Genomic DNA, 12,746 nt, shown 5'->3' with positions numbered 1-12,746 from the left:
AGAATTCACCAGAGCCAGAGTGGAGAGCAGAACAGGCAGACTGATGAGGTACACTGCTGAGGGGAGCAGCGGGCAGCAGGAGAGGTCTGCGCGCCATGTGGGACCCTCGCCCAGCAGCCGGGGATCGAACCGCCATTGCAGAGGCTGCGGGCAGCTTCACAACCCAGCACTCAACTGCTGCGCCACCGGGGAGGCTCCTTAAATTTCTAAAGTCACAGAATGATTCTAAAAAATACAAATGTGCAAGAATATATTCTGTCTTTAATTCCTGTGATCACCCCTTTCTTTGTCCCTTATTTCCTCGACCCCCGCTTTCTAGCTATCAGATGAGAACTCAACTATCCTATCAGAGTTATCTTTGCTGGTTTAAATTATTTCCTTATGGCGACTTAGTTTGGGAATTTGGGTAAATGGTTAGTCCTTCATATTTTCTTCCTCTCCATCTTTTCCTTCTAACTTGGTATCTAAATACCGAGGGACTTTCCTGACCTTGGACTCTTATGTTGCCCTCTTACCATCACAGTATCTATTGCAGGGTGGGTGGTCATTTCTTCTCTGTGCAGTTGTACTTTTCTCAATGTGCAACTGTATTTTCCGGGCCTTCTGATGTGTAGTTGCATCTCCAGCCAATCATTCCCTACCTTGCTATGTAGCACAAGTACCCTCATGTAAGCTTTTCCCTCCTCTAAATGAGGCTTTGGTCTCTGTCAAGAAGGTTAGTTTTAAGACCCTTCACTTGTACAAGTCCTGGAACAGGCTTTAATTTTTAAGGCCCTGGGAGAAGTCCATTTAATAACATGGTCAAATCATTGAATGTTATAATAAAAATGCAAAAGTAAAAATTTTGCACATTCACTTTTTAAAGAGTGCCTTCAAATTGCATACATTTCATACCCAGACATCTGCATCAGCCCTCTGTCTGTCCAGCATGCTTTCCATACAACTCCCAGGCTCTCTTTTGTATAAACCTGGATTCTGGGTGAAGTTCTCATCTTCTGTCACTAGGGGACGTCTCTCATTTCCCCAGGAGATTTGCTTCTCTGTGTTGCCCTGTGCACTGCTACACGGTCATTCTGGAATTCTACCAGTTTGACAGGCACACAGTTATTCCCATGTGGGATTAACCTGTGGAAAAAATTGCAAGAATGGAGGGAAGTATTGATCAGCAGTCTTTGTTGAAGGAAGCGGGAAGCATGGGCTTGTGTTGTAACCAGATCTCTCCTGTGTTCTCTGCCTAGTTACAGGATACTTTCCTCTATCAGTTCTGTACTTCTTTGTATCTACAGGATGAAGACTTTGAACTCAACTTAGTCTGTTAACTTACTCTAGGAGTTGTAGTGATACACACGGATATTGCTCACCAACTCTTCAAACTCCCTAGTAAGACCTTACTTGCAGTGGGGGCCAATATTTATCATACTAGCCACTCAAATATCAAAAAAAAATCCCAGTGGTTTATCATCTGTAGTATGTGATCTAAATTTCCACAAACACCACCCCTCTTACACCTCCATCCCCTTAAAAGCATTTTCATCTTGTTAGTCATATTTTTCCAATCTAAAATGGAAAACAGGGTGGGGGAGGGACAGATCAATGGTATGCTCACCAGACATGGCTGGCATAGAAATTCAAGTCTTTTTTTTTTTTAAAGATTTATTTATTTATGCATACAAGAACTGGGGTACAGGCCAGAGGTGTGGGGGATGAGAGGATTCACCTGAGACAGAGTGGGGAACAGAACAGGCAGACTGACTAAAATACATTGCTGAGGGGAGCAGCGGGCGAGTCAAGAGAGGTCTGCTGCACCATGTGGGTAGCTCCCTGGCCGGGGATTGAACTTGTGCTGCAGTGGCTGTGGATAGCTTCGTAGGTTGTGTCTTACCTCTTGCGTTACCAGGGAGGCCCTCATGATTTAGCCTTAATGGAACAAACTCAATATCCAGAGTCTTCAGTACAGGAATCTGGTCATGGAAGGTGTTGATACCTAAAAATGAGGCCTCAGTAAGGTCTACTGTATACCAAAACATTATTCTGGGAAAGTTATTTTAAAAAAGGTCACTGACTCCAGTGTTTAGAATGAAGTGAAAGGCAGAGAGAACAGATCTGGAAAGCCAGTAACGTCCCAGATGATGACTGACTGGGATTTCAATGGCAGAGGAGACATAGATATTAGTAATTATAGAGTGGGGGATGGAGAGGTGAAGTCAAGAATCGGATCAAGCAAAACTACCAGACTTTGATAAAAGGGATATATTGAATAGAGGTGCTATTTCCTAAGGTAAGGAGCAATATGGGGACAATGGGTGTAAGGGAACCTGACAAGGTAGAAGAGAACAAAACTACCTACAATGTGAAAACTAATCTTGAAAATAGTAACAATTTGTTAGTAATTTAATAATAACATTGACTACTTCTTAATATGCTTATTATAAATTTCACAATGCTAATGATTTTTCTACTCCAGAATTGATGTTTTTTATTGATATGTGATGATAGGCACTCATGATAGTGTTTCACTTCTAAACAAAGAATGACACAGGATATGTTCAAATATATTTTCATTATGCTTTCATTCATTTATTTGTACTTGTTTTCTCTATCTTTCTCTCTTAATTTGGCTTAAAAGCATACAAAAAAATTGTTATTTTCCTAACCTCATGAATATGTCTATCATGTTTAGCTTATGTACAGTCAGAAAACTGTAGAATTCTCTTTGCGTATAACAATGCAAAACTTGTGTAAAACTCTCATGTATTCCCCAAATCATAAATTCTTGTAACCTGTATAAATATCATACTACTTTCACCATAGGTCAGATGCAACTATCTGAACTCCAAGAAATTGCTGATTCTCTTGGACAAGCTGTAATTTTAGGAAAAACCGGTAGTATCCTTGGATTTAATATATCTTCCATGTCTATTACCAATCCTATCCCCAACCCAGGTGATTCTGGCTGGATTAAGGTAAGAAAATGCATCAACTAAAATGCATCTTAACTATCTAAAATATCATTGCTTATTTCTAATTTTAACTCCCAATTTCAAGGCAGTAGAGAGTATGTCTTTGTAACTTATTGTTGGCTCATTTTTATGGTATCATTAAAATGAAAAACTAATTGGAAATGAGCATATCTTCTAAAAAGTATTTACTGGTATAAAATGTGCTCTGCTTTAATATAATAATTTTTCTTAAATATGACCTAGAGGGAATATTGTAATCATATAACTCACATATGGAGCATATTTTTAAACATGAATATTACCCTTAGCTGGGCTAAGATGAATTTTGTTACTGAATGTAGAAGATCATGTGATTATGTCACCACTCATGACCATTCCAGATGACCACCCAGCCAGTCGAGAGGTCTGCATTTCCTGTTCATCATGTGGCCTTTGTGTCCTCACTCTCTTTGATCACTCAGCCCGTGGCAGCCCAGCCAGGGCAGCCATTTTCTCAGCAGCCTTCAGTAAAGGCAGTAGATTCTGATGTAAGTTACAACTCAAACCTTTATTTAAGTGAAGGTAATAAAGTGTATATTGTAAAAGGCAACCAATGTCATTAACCTGGAATACTGGCAGCTTTAGGTTAGCACTTCCCCTAGGGAACTGGAATAATGCCTGTAGGTACCATCTTTTACTGTTGTAAAAACATTTGTTTTCAAATGAATTTTGTCTGCTTGTGTAGGAAAGGGACATACATTTAAAATTTGTAATAAGGCATTTTTAAAAAGCAAAGTTTTTTTAAAAGATTTATTTATTTATTTATTTATTTATGCATAGAAGAACTGGGATACAGGCCAGAGGTGCAGGGGGTGAGAGGGTTCACTAGAGACAGAGAGGGGAGCAAAACAGATGGATCTACTGAAATACACTGCTGCGGAGAGCAATGGGCAAGACAGGAGAGGTCTCCTGCGCCATGTGGGTTAGCTCCCTGGCCGGGGATCCAACTCCACCCCTGCACCACCAGGGAGGCCCCCTCTAAAGAAATAAAGTTTTACAGATCTTAAAAAGAAAAAGCATGGGAAACAGGATAGTTATGTTTCTCCACTATTTTTTTCTTTAGGGTAATTGTGTATCCGTTGGGATCACTTCACTAACATTAAAGGCCATACTAAAGGATGCCAATAATAACCAAATCAGTGGTCTTAGTGGAAATACAACAATTCCATTTAGCAGCTGTTGGGCCAACTACACAGATCTTACTCTTCTTAGAACAGGTGAGTTTTGGATCTTCAGGCACATACCCATGAAATAAGGACAATTATAATTGAACAAAACATTCCATAATCTGGCCAATAAATTACAGAAATCAGAACATTATACTTCATTTCAGAAAACATTTATTCTAGCTTACAAAAATATATTTAATATGCAAGGTAAGATAAATGAAAATAAGCAATTAAGGAAAATAGAACATAGAATTTGAAGCTAAACATCAAAATGATGTCATGAGTCCTCTCTCTCTCCCCTTTCTTCCTTGCTATCTTGTTTGCATTTTTTCATCAAATGTGGTCTCAGTCGCCTGATTATACACAGTAAGGATGGCCAAGTAAAGTGGTCTCTTCATTATTGTTAGATTAGTTAGCCGATTTGTAGATGAACCACTGTAAAACTGGTATAACTACAAAGCATGTGGGAGAAAATTAACAAAGCATCTTTTTGAACACTTCTGGTAGGTCCTACCCACAAATCCTGCCCTGTGGGAAATCACCTCGCAGATTAGATTAGCTTGACAGTGTCTACTTAAAGCTCCCTAAAGAGCAAAGCAGGGGCCACCAGAGTAGAAGAGATATGGGCTGTGGTTTCTAACACAGAAAATGGGGATGTGAGAATTAGCTGAGAAAAGGGTAGAAGAAGAAAGTAAACAGCTCAGATTTAATCTTTGATCAACATGGATAGTATTACTAATGGATAATCACCTTTGGGACATTATATCTAGCTACTTATGTCATATTTAGTGCTTGTTTCAGTTGCTATTGCTACATAACGAATCAAATGTAATGGCTTAAAACAATGACCATTTCATTTGCTCATAATAGCGTGGGTTAGAATTTGGGGAGGGATTGCTCATATGTCCTCCATGATGTCTGGGATTTCTGCTGAGGATCTTTTATAGTTGGGCATGCAGGGGGTGGTTGGCTAGAAGGGATTGATGGGACTCACATCCCTAAGGTCTTCACTGTGGATTTTTGCTGGGTGCTTTACTTCTCCATGGAGTGGTCCTTGCACCAGTCTAGTATGGACTTTCTTTTTTTTTGTTTTTTAAGATTTATTTATGCATACAAGTACTAGGGTACAGACCAGAGATGTGGGGGGTGAGAGGATCCACCAGAGATAGAGTGGGGAACAGAACAGGCAGACTGACTGAAATACACTGCTGCGGGGAGCAGCGGGCGAGACAGGAGAGGTCTGCCTCACCATATGGGTTTCTCCCTCGCTGGGGATCAAACTCATGCTGCAGAGGCTGCGAATTGCTTCATAGTGCAGTGCTTAACCCCTTGCACCACCAGGGAGGCCCTAGTATGGACTTTCTTAAATACTGAAGAAAAAAGCCTAAACTTAATACACATCAAGTCGATATGAAAAAATGAAGCCATTCAATGTTTTTCTTTTTCCTCCTGACTTATTTCACTTAACATAGTCTCTTCCAGCTTTCTCCATATTGCTGCAAATGACATGAATTTATCTTTTATGATCTCTGAGTAACTGGAATTATTCCATGTTTTTCAGTCAATGAAAATCCAATTGGAATTGTATGAAAACAGAAAAAACAGAAAAACAGAAATCACATATTAGGATTTTTTTCTAGGAAAAAATTATAAGATTGAATTTATACTGGATGATGTTGTCCGGGTGGAGTCCAGGACTCTCAACCTGCCAGCACAGTCTGTCTCCAGTGGTGGGGGCAGCGGTGGCAGTGGTGGCAGCAGCAACAGCAACAAAGCATCAACTGTGGGCACAGCTGCCCAAATAATGACCATAGTAATTAGCTGTCTGGTGGGAAGAATGTTGCTCTTGGAAATATTTATGGCTGCAGTTTTGATTTTGAGCATAACTCTAGGTAAGTCCAGTTCATTTCTTGTAAAACGTACATTTCCACATACAGCATGAGATACCAGTGAATATTTACAAAATAAAGATTGAGTCAACAGCCCTTGTGCTTGGCAGCACTGCAGACAAAAAGACACAGTGTTAGCCATTGAGAAAGTAATAGCCTCCATCTGGTAGCATGTAAGTGGCATATAGCCTCAGTCGTGGTTTATAAGAATGTGTGGAATGAGAAGTGCAGATAATGTCAGGACTCTTTCTGCTGCAAGAGGCAGAATCTCAGCTTGAACTAGTGTAGGTAGTAAAGTTAACTCACTTAACCAAGAAGTCCAGAAGTAGTCTGCCACAGCCAGAACCACAGGATTCAACACGGTTATCCAGAAGCTGGTTCTCTCCATCACTTGCCTCCATTTTCCTCAGTGGTAGATTCACAACCTGGCAGACTCTTCACCATCATCCCCAACTCTATGGCAAAGATACCCCAGGATATTCATGGCTACATTCTTCCAGCCCAGCACCTGATACAGAAAGAACAAACCACTTTCCCAACACTTCCAGCAAGAGTCCCAAAGAATGTCATTGCCATGACATAGCCACACCACCATTCCTCAACCAATCAATGTGGCCACAAGATGCTGTGTTCAAATTAGCCTGGCCTGGGTCACATGGAGTGAGGCACTGAGGGTGGTAGGACTATTGGTTTTACAAAAGGAAATCAAAGTACTGGCACCAGCAGTGGCAGGCAGACAGAGATCATGACTATTCAGGAGATTAATAGGAGGGAGAAGTCCTGGAATAGTTAAAGATGGTTGCTGATGTCACTCCATCAGAGTACTTTATCAAGAGGCTACACAGAATGAGTAAGATAAGGAAATGGAGGGAAAGTTTGGAGGGAAATGTACTGCAGAACAGGGACATGATAAATTCAAAGTGAAAAATAAGACATCTTCAGTTTTACATGTTCATTTCAGATTCCTCATCTTCCCCTTCCCAACATGCTTCTCTTCCTGCTACCCCATCCCAGTTAACTCCAGTGCCATCTTTCTGCTCTCTCAGGCTGGTACTTCTTAGACATCTTCAAGTTCTACATTTCTTCAATGTTCTGGGTCATCTGTGTCCAACCACAATGTCTCCCATCTGTCCTTCCTTTAAAGTCTTCCTGCTCTGCTTACACCTTTATTACTTCCCACTTGACCTACTACAATACAATAGTGTCCTGCTTCCAAATGCCTCACTTTCAGCCTGTCCTCCATACTGCTGTCAGATTTGTCTTCCTGAAACCATGTAGTGATAAGGTCACCACAAACCCTTAATGGTTCCTTTCTACATGCTAATTATATTCTACACCAAGGGCCCTGAAACCAGTCTTAAAGATTGCCTCCTTGTACTTAAACCATTCTTTGAAAAGACTCTTCTATTTTCATATATTTGTGTATATATATGTATATCTTATATATATATATTTATATATATATGCATATGTAGAGATTTATAACTCTGTGTAAAAATCAATCTCTCTCTATATATATCTCCAAATATCAAAAGATGATAAATATTGTCAGTAATAAGGCACTAAGTATTGATAGATTCTTATATTTGAGTCAAAATGAAAATTAAGAGAAACACTTAGGAAGAACTTGAGGTGGGGTAAGAATTTCAGAAGGATACTGAGGTATCTCTAGTAGTAAAAGACAAGACTATTTTTTAAATTTAAATATAAATATGGTCAGGATGAAGGCACATAATAAGGCTGTTTCTGGGAATAGCAGAACAACCAGCGGCTGGGGCTCCAAGAATAATCCTTTCTTCCCTCCTAAGGGCAGAAACTAATTAGGAGCCAGCTGTCAAGGGGGAGAGGGGCCTGGTGTGAAGAGCCTTGGCCCTGCCTCTGCTCACTGAACAGAGCAGGAAAGGTTTGGAGCTGAGGGACTGGAGGCAAATGCCCAGCACACATGCTGTTGTATTATATGCAGTTTTCTTGTCTCCAGAATTCTAATAAGAGTAAAACCAGTTTTTTCTTTTATAATAGCACAACGGGTATTTCTTAGGGTAGTTTTTTCTTCCTAGAAGCATTAAAAAAGGTATACGTATTGCTTACAATGGATACATTTTGCATTTCCTTATTAAATACATCATTTGCTAATTATTTTCAATCGCTTTTATCCTGCTTGTTCCTGACAGCTTCAGAATTTTACAAAATTCAGAACATTTTATTTTCAATCAATAGTGAATCATGTTGTTCCTGGTGTGTTTTTATTAGCAGGTTGTTTACAGATTTAAAAAGTTAATCAAGTACTTCTTTGCTACTAAACAATCTGTCATTCTTCAGTTAAAACGTAAGATTATTTAAACGCTATTGTCTTAGATCTTTGGGGCTTGTGTAACAATATGCACATACTGAATGACTTGTAAACAACAGAAATTTATTTCTCCCAACTCTGAGGACTGCAAGTCCCAGATGAGGGTGCCAGCATGGTCAAGTGCAAGCCCACCATGCAGGTTGCAGACCATGGTAACCATTAATAAAATGAGGTGCTGGGTTGGTTTCTTTTAATATCCCTTTGTGTGCTGAATTAACAATATTTTAATATTAAAAACATCATGAAGTTTCACTAAATGGCATAACTGGAATGTGAAAAATGCAGTCTATAATAGCCACTATTCTCTTTTCACAATTCCATAACAAAGAGCACACAATTGATTCTAGCATTAAATTGCTAAACTTTGAAATACTGATGTTTAAAACTCTTGCCCTATTTCTTATACCATGAAATAATAGAAAAGCTAAAATTAATAAAACATTTTAAATCATGTTATATGTTACTTCTACTTAAAAAATGTTTGCCTTATTTTCACTTTTCAGGAAGCAACTGAAGTGCTGTCCTGAAGAAAGCTGAGAACAAAAATTTGAGAACTACTTACTTATGAGCTATTTTGTTGCACAACAAGAAAAAAGTCTATAGCATCTTTATGGAATATGCTAAAATATTTTTATAATATATAAGATGTACTCATAAGCATTAATCATAGAAATTGAATTTCTTCAAAATACAAATTTCTTTTGATTCCTTATATTTGTATGTTATTTCACTTCAAAAAAACACTCCCCTTTCCCTACAGGGGAGCTCATATAATTTCCAAGAATCATCAATGTTCTGCCCCTTCATTTATTCATATATTCAATGAACAATTTTTTGTTACTTATCTATGGTGTGTCAAGCACTGTTATAAATGTATTAGGAATGTACAGTGGCCAAAGCAGTAAAATCACAGTAACAGTAATAATAATATTCTGAGTCTATAAAATGTAATTTCTAATGGGTAGAGAAAGACAGTAAAAGAATTTAAGTAAGTAAAATATGTAGTATATCAGATACAGGTTTAGAAATAAAATAATGGAAGGGTGGAGCAAGAGGTGTTGCTGTTTTGAAAAGTTTGGTCAAGGAAGCTCTCTGTGATAAGCTGATGTTTGGGCAGAAATCTGGAGGCGGCAGGGCAGAGAGACTTAGATGTGTGTGGGAAGAGATTCTAGGCAGAGGAAAGAGCCAGTATAAATACCCTGAGAGGAGAGCATAAAGCCTGAGTTAATGCTTAGTAAGAAAGTAATGTTATTTAATTTCTAACGATTTTGGAGAAAGTAGATTGTTTTAGTCCTTTTTCAGAATAAGTTGCTCTTTTTCATATCTAGGAATTCTAGATTACTTTGGATTTCTGGGCCTGCCAAACTCTGGCCAGTATCCTAAGAAGAGGTTTCTTGGAATCTGTAGGACAGGCTTTTGGAATCAGTGCAAAGTCATCTGCTTATCCTTACTTCCCACTCAGAACTGCCACTACTAAGGCTGATACCCCCAACAGCATCAAAGGAGACATTTTACATTGTTAAAATCATGGACACTGAGAAGATCAGTTTCCTTGAAAAAATTTGGCAACAGACATGTTATGAGAAAAATATTCTGTGAGTTGTGAGATAAAGCAGGAGCTAGGGGAAGAGTCATAGGGGCTGTGCTTCTTCTAACTGGTGCTCTTTAAAGCAAATGGGGCAAAGGTAGTGGAGGCTAAACTCAGAACTGTAGCTTCAAAGCTAATGAACTCTTTTTTCTCTTTAATGTGTTTTTAACATTTTTATTTATGGTGGTTGCTGGTGACAGAAAATTTACATCTGTTTTCCTTGGAAACACTACTCCTTGCTAACTAAATGAAGATTCTGAATAGAAGATGATAAACGTGTATGCCTGGAAGCTTTTAGCTATTTTATTGCTTTGTTTCCAACACATAATTTTATATACAATATGCCACTTACTTTGAAAAACATATCCATGGGATAGGAAATTACTAACCACATTTTGCAGGTGAGAAAAACTAAGGCTCAAACTTGTTCAAGGTAAAAGCCACAGTCTATTCTGCTAGGTAAATGGATTAGGTTGCTGGTTCAGTTTTATTTTAAGTTTACAATTCATATACAAGATAAAGCATATTAAAAAATGGTTTATAATGATTGTGTGAATCTCAATAGATTTATCCTTAAAAATAATAAATGGCTTCAGATGACCAAATTTGCTCAGATTGAGTCTACTTGACTCATAATGTATCTGAGCTATACTATAGCTATAATAAAAATGTGGATATTATTCAAGAGATAGAACATTGCTGAACTTTACTACTAGAACAGAAAAGTAGAGTTCACCCCATCTTTTACTTCTAATAAAAGACATGGATTGTTTTTCCTATCCAGGCCTCTTCTGGAGGGATTTAGGTAACTCTAAATTGTTCTTAGACTAGATCTTCCTCTAATTAGCAATAAAATTTACTACCAACGATATGTTATTGTAATCAATATGATGGAAAATATTCAAATGCTTCATAGAAAGTTAATCTTTCTTACAAGAAGAAATTAAAAGCTTCTTCAGGCTTTTTGATTTCACTGTTAAATAACAGGCTCTATTCAATGGCTATTATGACTATCAAAAAGTAAATTTTCAGAATATTAAAATGTGTTAGTTTGAAAGCAAACAAAGTTCTCTAAAATAGAAAAAAAAATTTCCTTAAAATTATAATCAGTTAATCCTTTGCTTTCAAATGTGTCTGTTAAAATTGTCACTAAATGAGCTTTAAGATTTTGTTTTGATCAAGAAATGAATGTGACTTTCTGATCTGTATTCAACCACGAACAGCTGCTCATTAATAAAAAGCCATTAAAGTCCAACTCAGAACAGCAGGTCTAAAATTGTGTTGAGGAAAAATATCCCTTTAGTGAAGCCAGGAAACTGGATTGGGGGAGGCCTGGAAGAACTGGTCTATTGTTTAGTTTGCAAGGTTTCTTCTTTAGTTGACAAGACAATACCCAGATCCACCTGGAGAACTCTGAACTAGTTTACCAAGGCTTTGAACTGGGAGAAGCTAGTGATGTGTTGGAAACTGAGAGAATAAATTAACCTGGCAATTAGGGACTGGGCAGAGGCACAGATCAGAAGTCTCAGAGTAGACAAAATGGTCTAAACAGGGTAGGTAGAATTAACTGTACACCCATGGAGTACAGGCAATCCAGGAAGAAATCTTCCCTATGTTAAGTTCCTTATGTTCCTCCCACTTGACCTTTGCCCCATACCCAACTCACACAAGCCTTGAGCAGAGGACAGAACTTAATATCACGCATTCCCAAGAGGTGGTCCCCAAGCAAGATCCCAAATTATTAGCATCAATGATCCCCAAATATAGGATCATTCCTCAACAACTGAAGTAAAATGATTTCAAAATACCCATTTTTAGGTATTTTCAACATAAAATTTAAGTTTGCAATCTTTAGCAGGCTTTCTGTTTGTTTTACTGTTGTGTGGGAAGCAAGTTTGTTTGTGGTTAAATATATATACCACTTTTTAATTAATAAAGAAATCAAGACTAATATAACAAGTATCATCGAGGTAAAATAATCTGAAGCAAAGTGTCTAAGGAAAGAACATTCAGAAACATGTTTATGTCAGAATGTGGGTTAGGGTTAGGGTTAGGGTTAGAATTTGAAGAAATTTTGTAAACTGTGAATTATTGGAATTCAGGCATTTGAAGAGACTAAGGTTAGAGCAGGTGTTTAAAAGACTGCCTAATGGAGTTATGTAGTTACTGGAAATTTTGATACAGTAGTAGCAGTGGCAATACCAGTGTTAGCACAAGAGATAGTGCCCCTTTGCCCACTAGGGAAGATTCACTAGTTGTAGGTGAAACATGAAGGCTTTGTTAGAGAGCCTCATGCATGAGGGAGCCAGTGCAAGAAAGGAGAACATAGCATGGCCTCCAGAAGGGAGTTAGGAGAAGCAGGGAGGAGGAGCACAGTGTCAGCTTGTTCTGGCTTGGACTACACCCTGGCAAGCACAGACAGGATACATTTCAGCTATGCATGTGGGTTCTCAACTTCCTCCAGGAAATTGCGAGATACTCATTAGTTAAAATCTAACGCTTTTTTAAAAAAAAAAATATCATGGTGCCTCATGGTCAGTGTGGTGAGCCAAATTATTTGGAGAGAACTAGTGAGTCCCTAATTTAGTCCACCTGTTCAAACAGGACTTTGGGCAAATCATCCTACCAGATCGCGAAATTACTTTTACCTAGGCTGTCTCAACAGCGCTTATCTTCGAAAATTTATGTGCCAGGCACAACCCTAGGAACTTTACAAACATTAGTCATTCTAGAAGCAAACGTTATTATGGC

At 38.3% G+C, this 12,746-nt stretch overlaps 1 protein-coding gene across 2 annotated transcripts in view; it reads left to right on the top strand.

Moving 5' to 3' along the window:
* Positions 1-10,491, top strand: part of PKHD1L1 (PKHD1 like 1) — a 141,677-nt gene extending 131,186 nt beyond the window's left edge. For both annotated transcript variants that reach the window (XM_054692025.1, XM_037502668.2), the window contains exons 74-78: positions 2,812-2,963; positions 3,341-3,487; positions 4,063-4,216; positions 5,809-6,060; positions 8,911-10,491. In XM_054692025.1, the coding sequence (XP_054548000.1) occupies positions 2,812-2,963; positions 3,341-3,487; positions 4,063-4,216; positions 5,809-6,060; positions 8,911-8,921 (716 nt within the window). In that variant the 3' untranslated portion in view covers positions 8,922-10,491. The remainder of the gene's footprint in view (positions 1-2,811; positions 2,964-3,340; positions 3,488-4,062; positions 4,217-5,808; positions 6,061-8,910) is intronic.
* The last annotated feature ends 2,255 nt before the right edge of the window (positions 10,492-12,746 follow it).

This window comes from Talpa occidentalis, unplaced genomic scaffold, assembly GCF_014898055.3.
Source record: "Talpa occidentalis isolate TD23 unplaced genomic scaffold, MPIMG_talOcc4v2.1, whole genome shotgun sequence".
Taxonomy (NCBI): Eukaryota; Metazoa; Chordata; class Mammalia; order Eulipotyphla; family Talpidae; genus Talpa; species Talpa occidentalis.
This window is presented reverse-complemented; position numbering and strand designations above follow the sequence as displayed.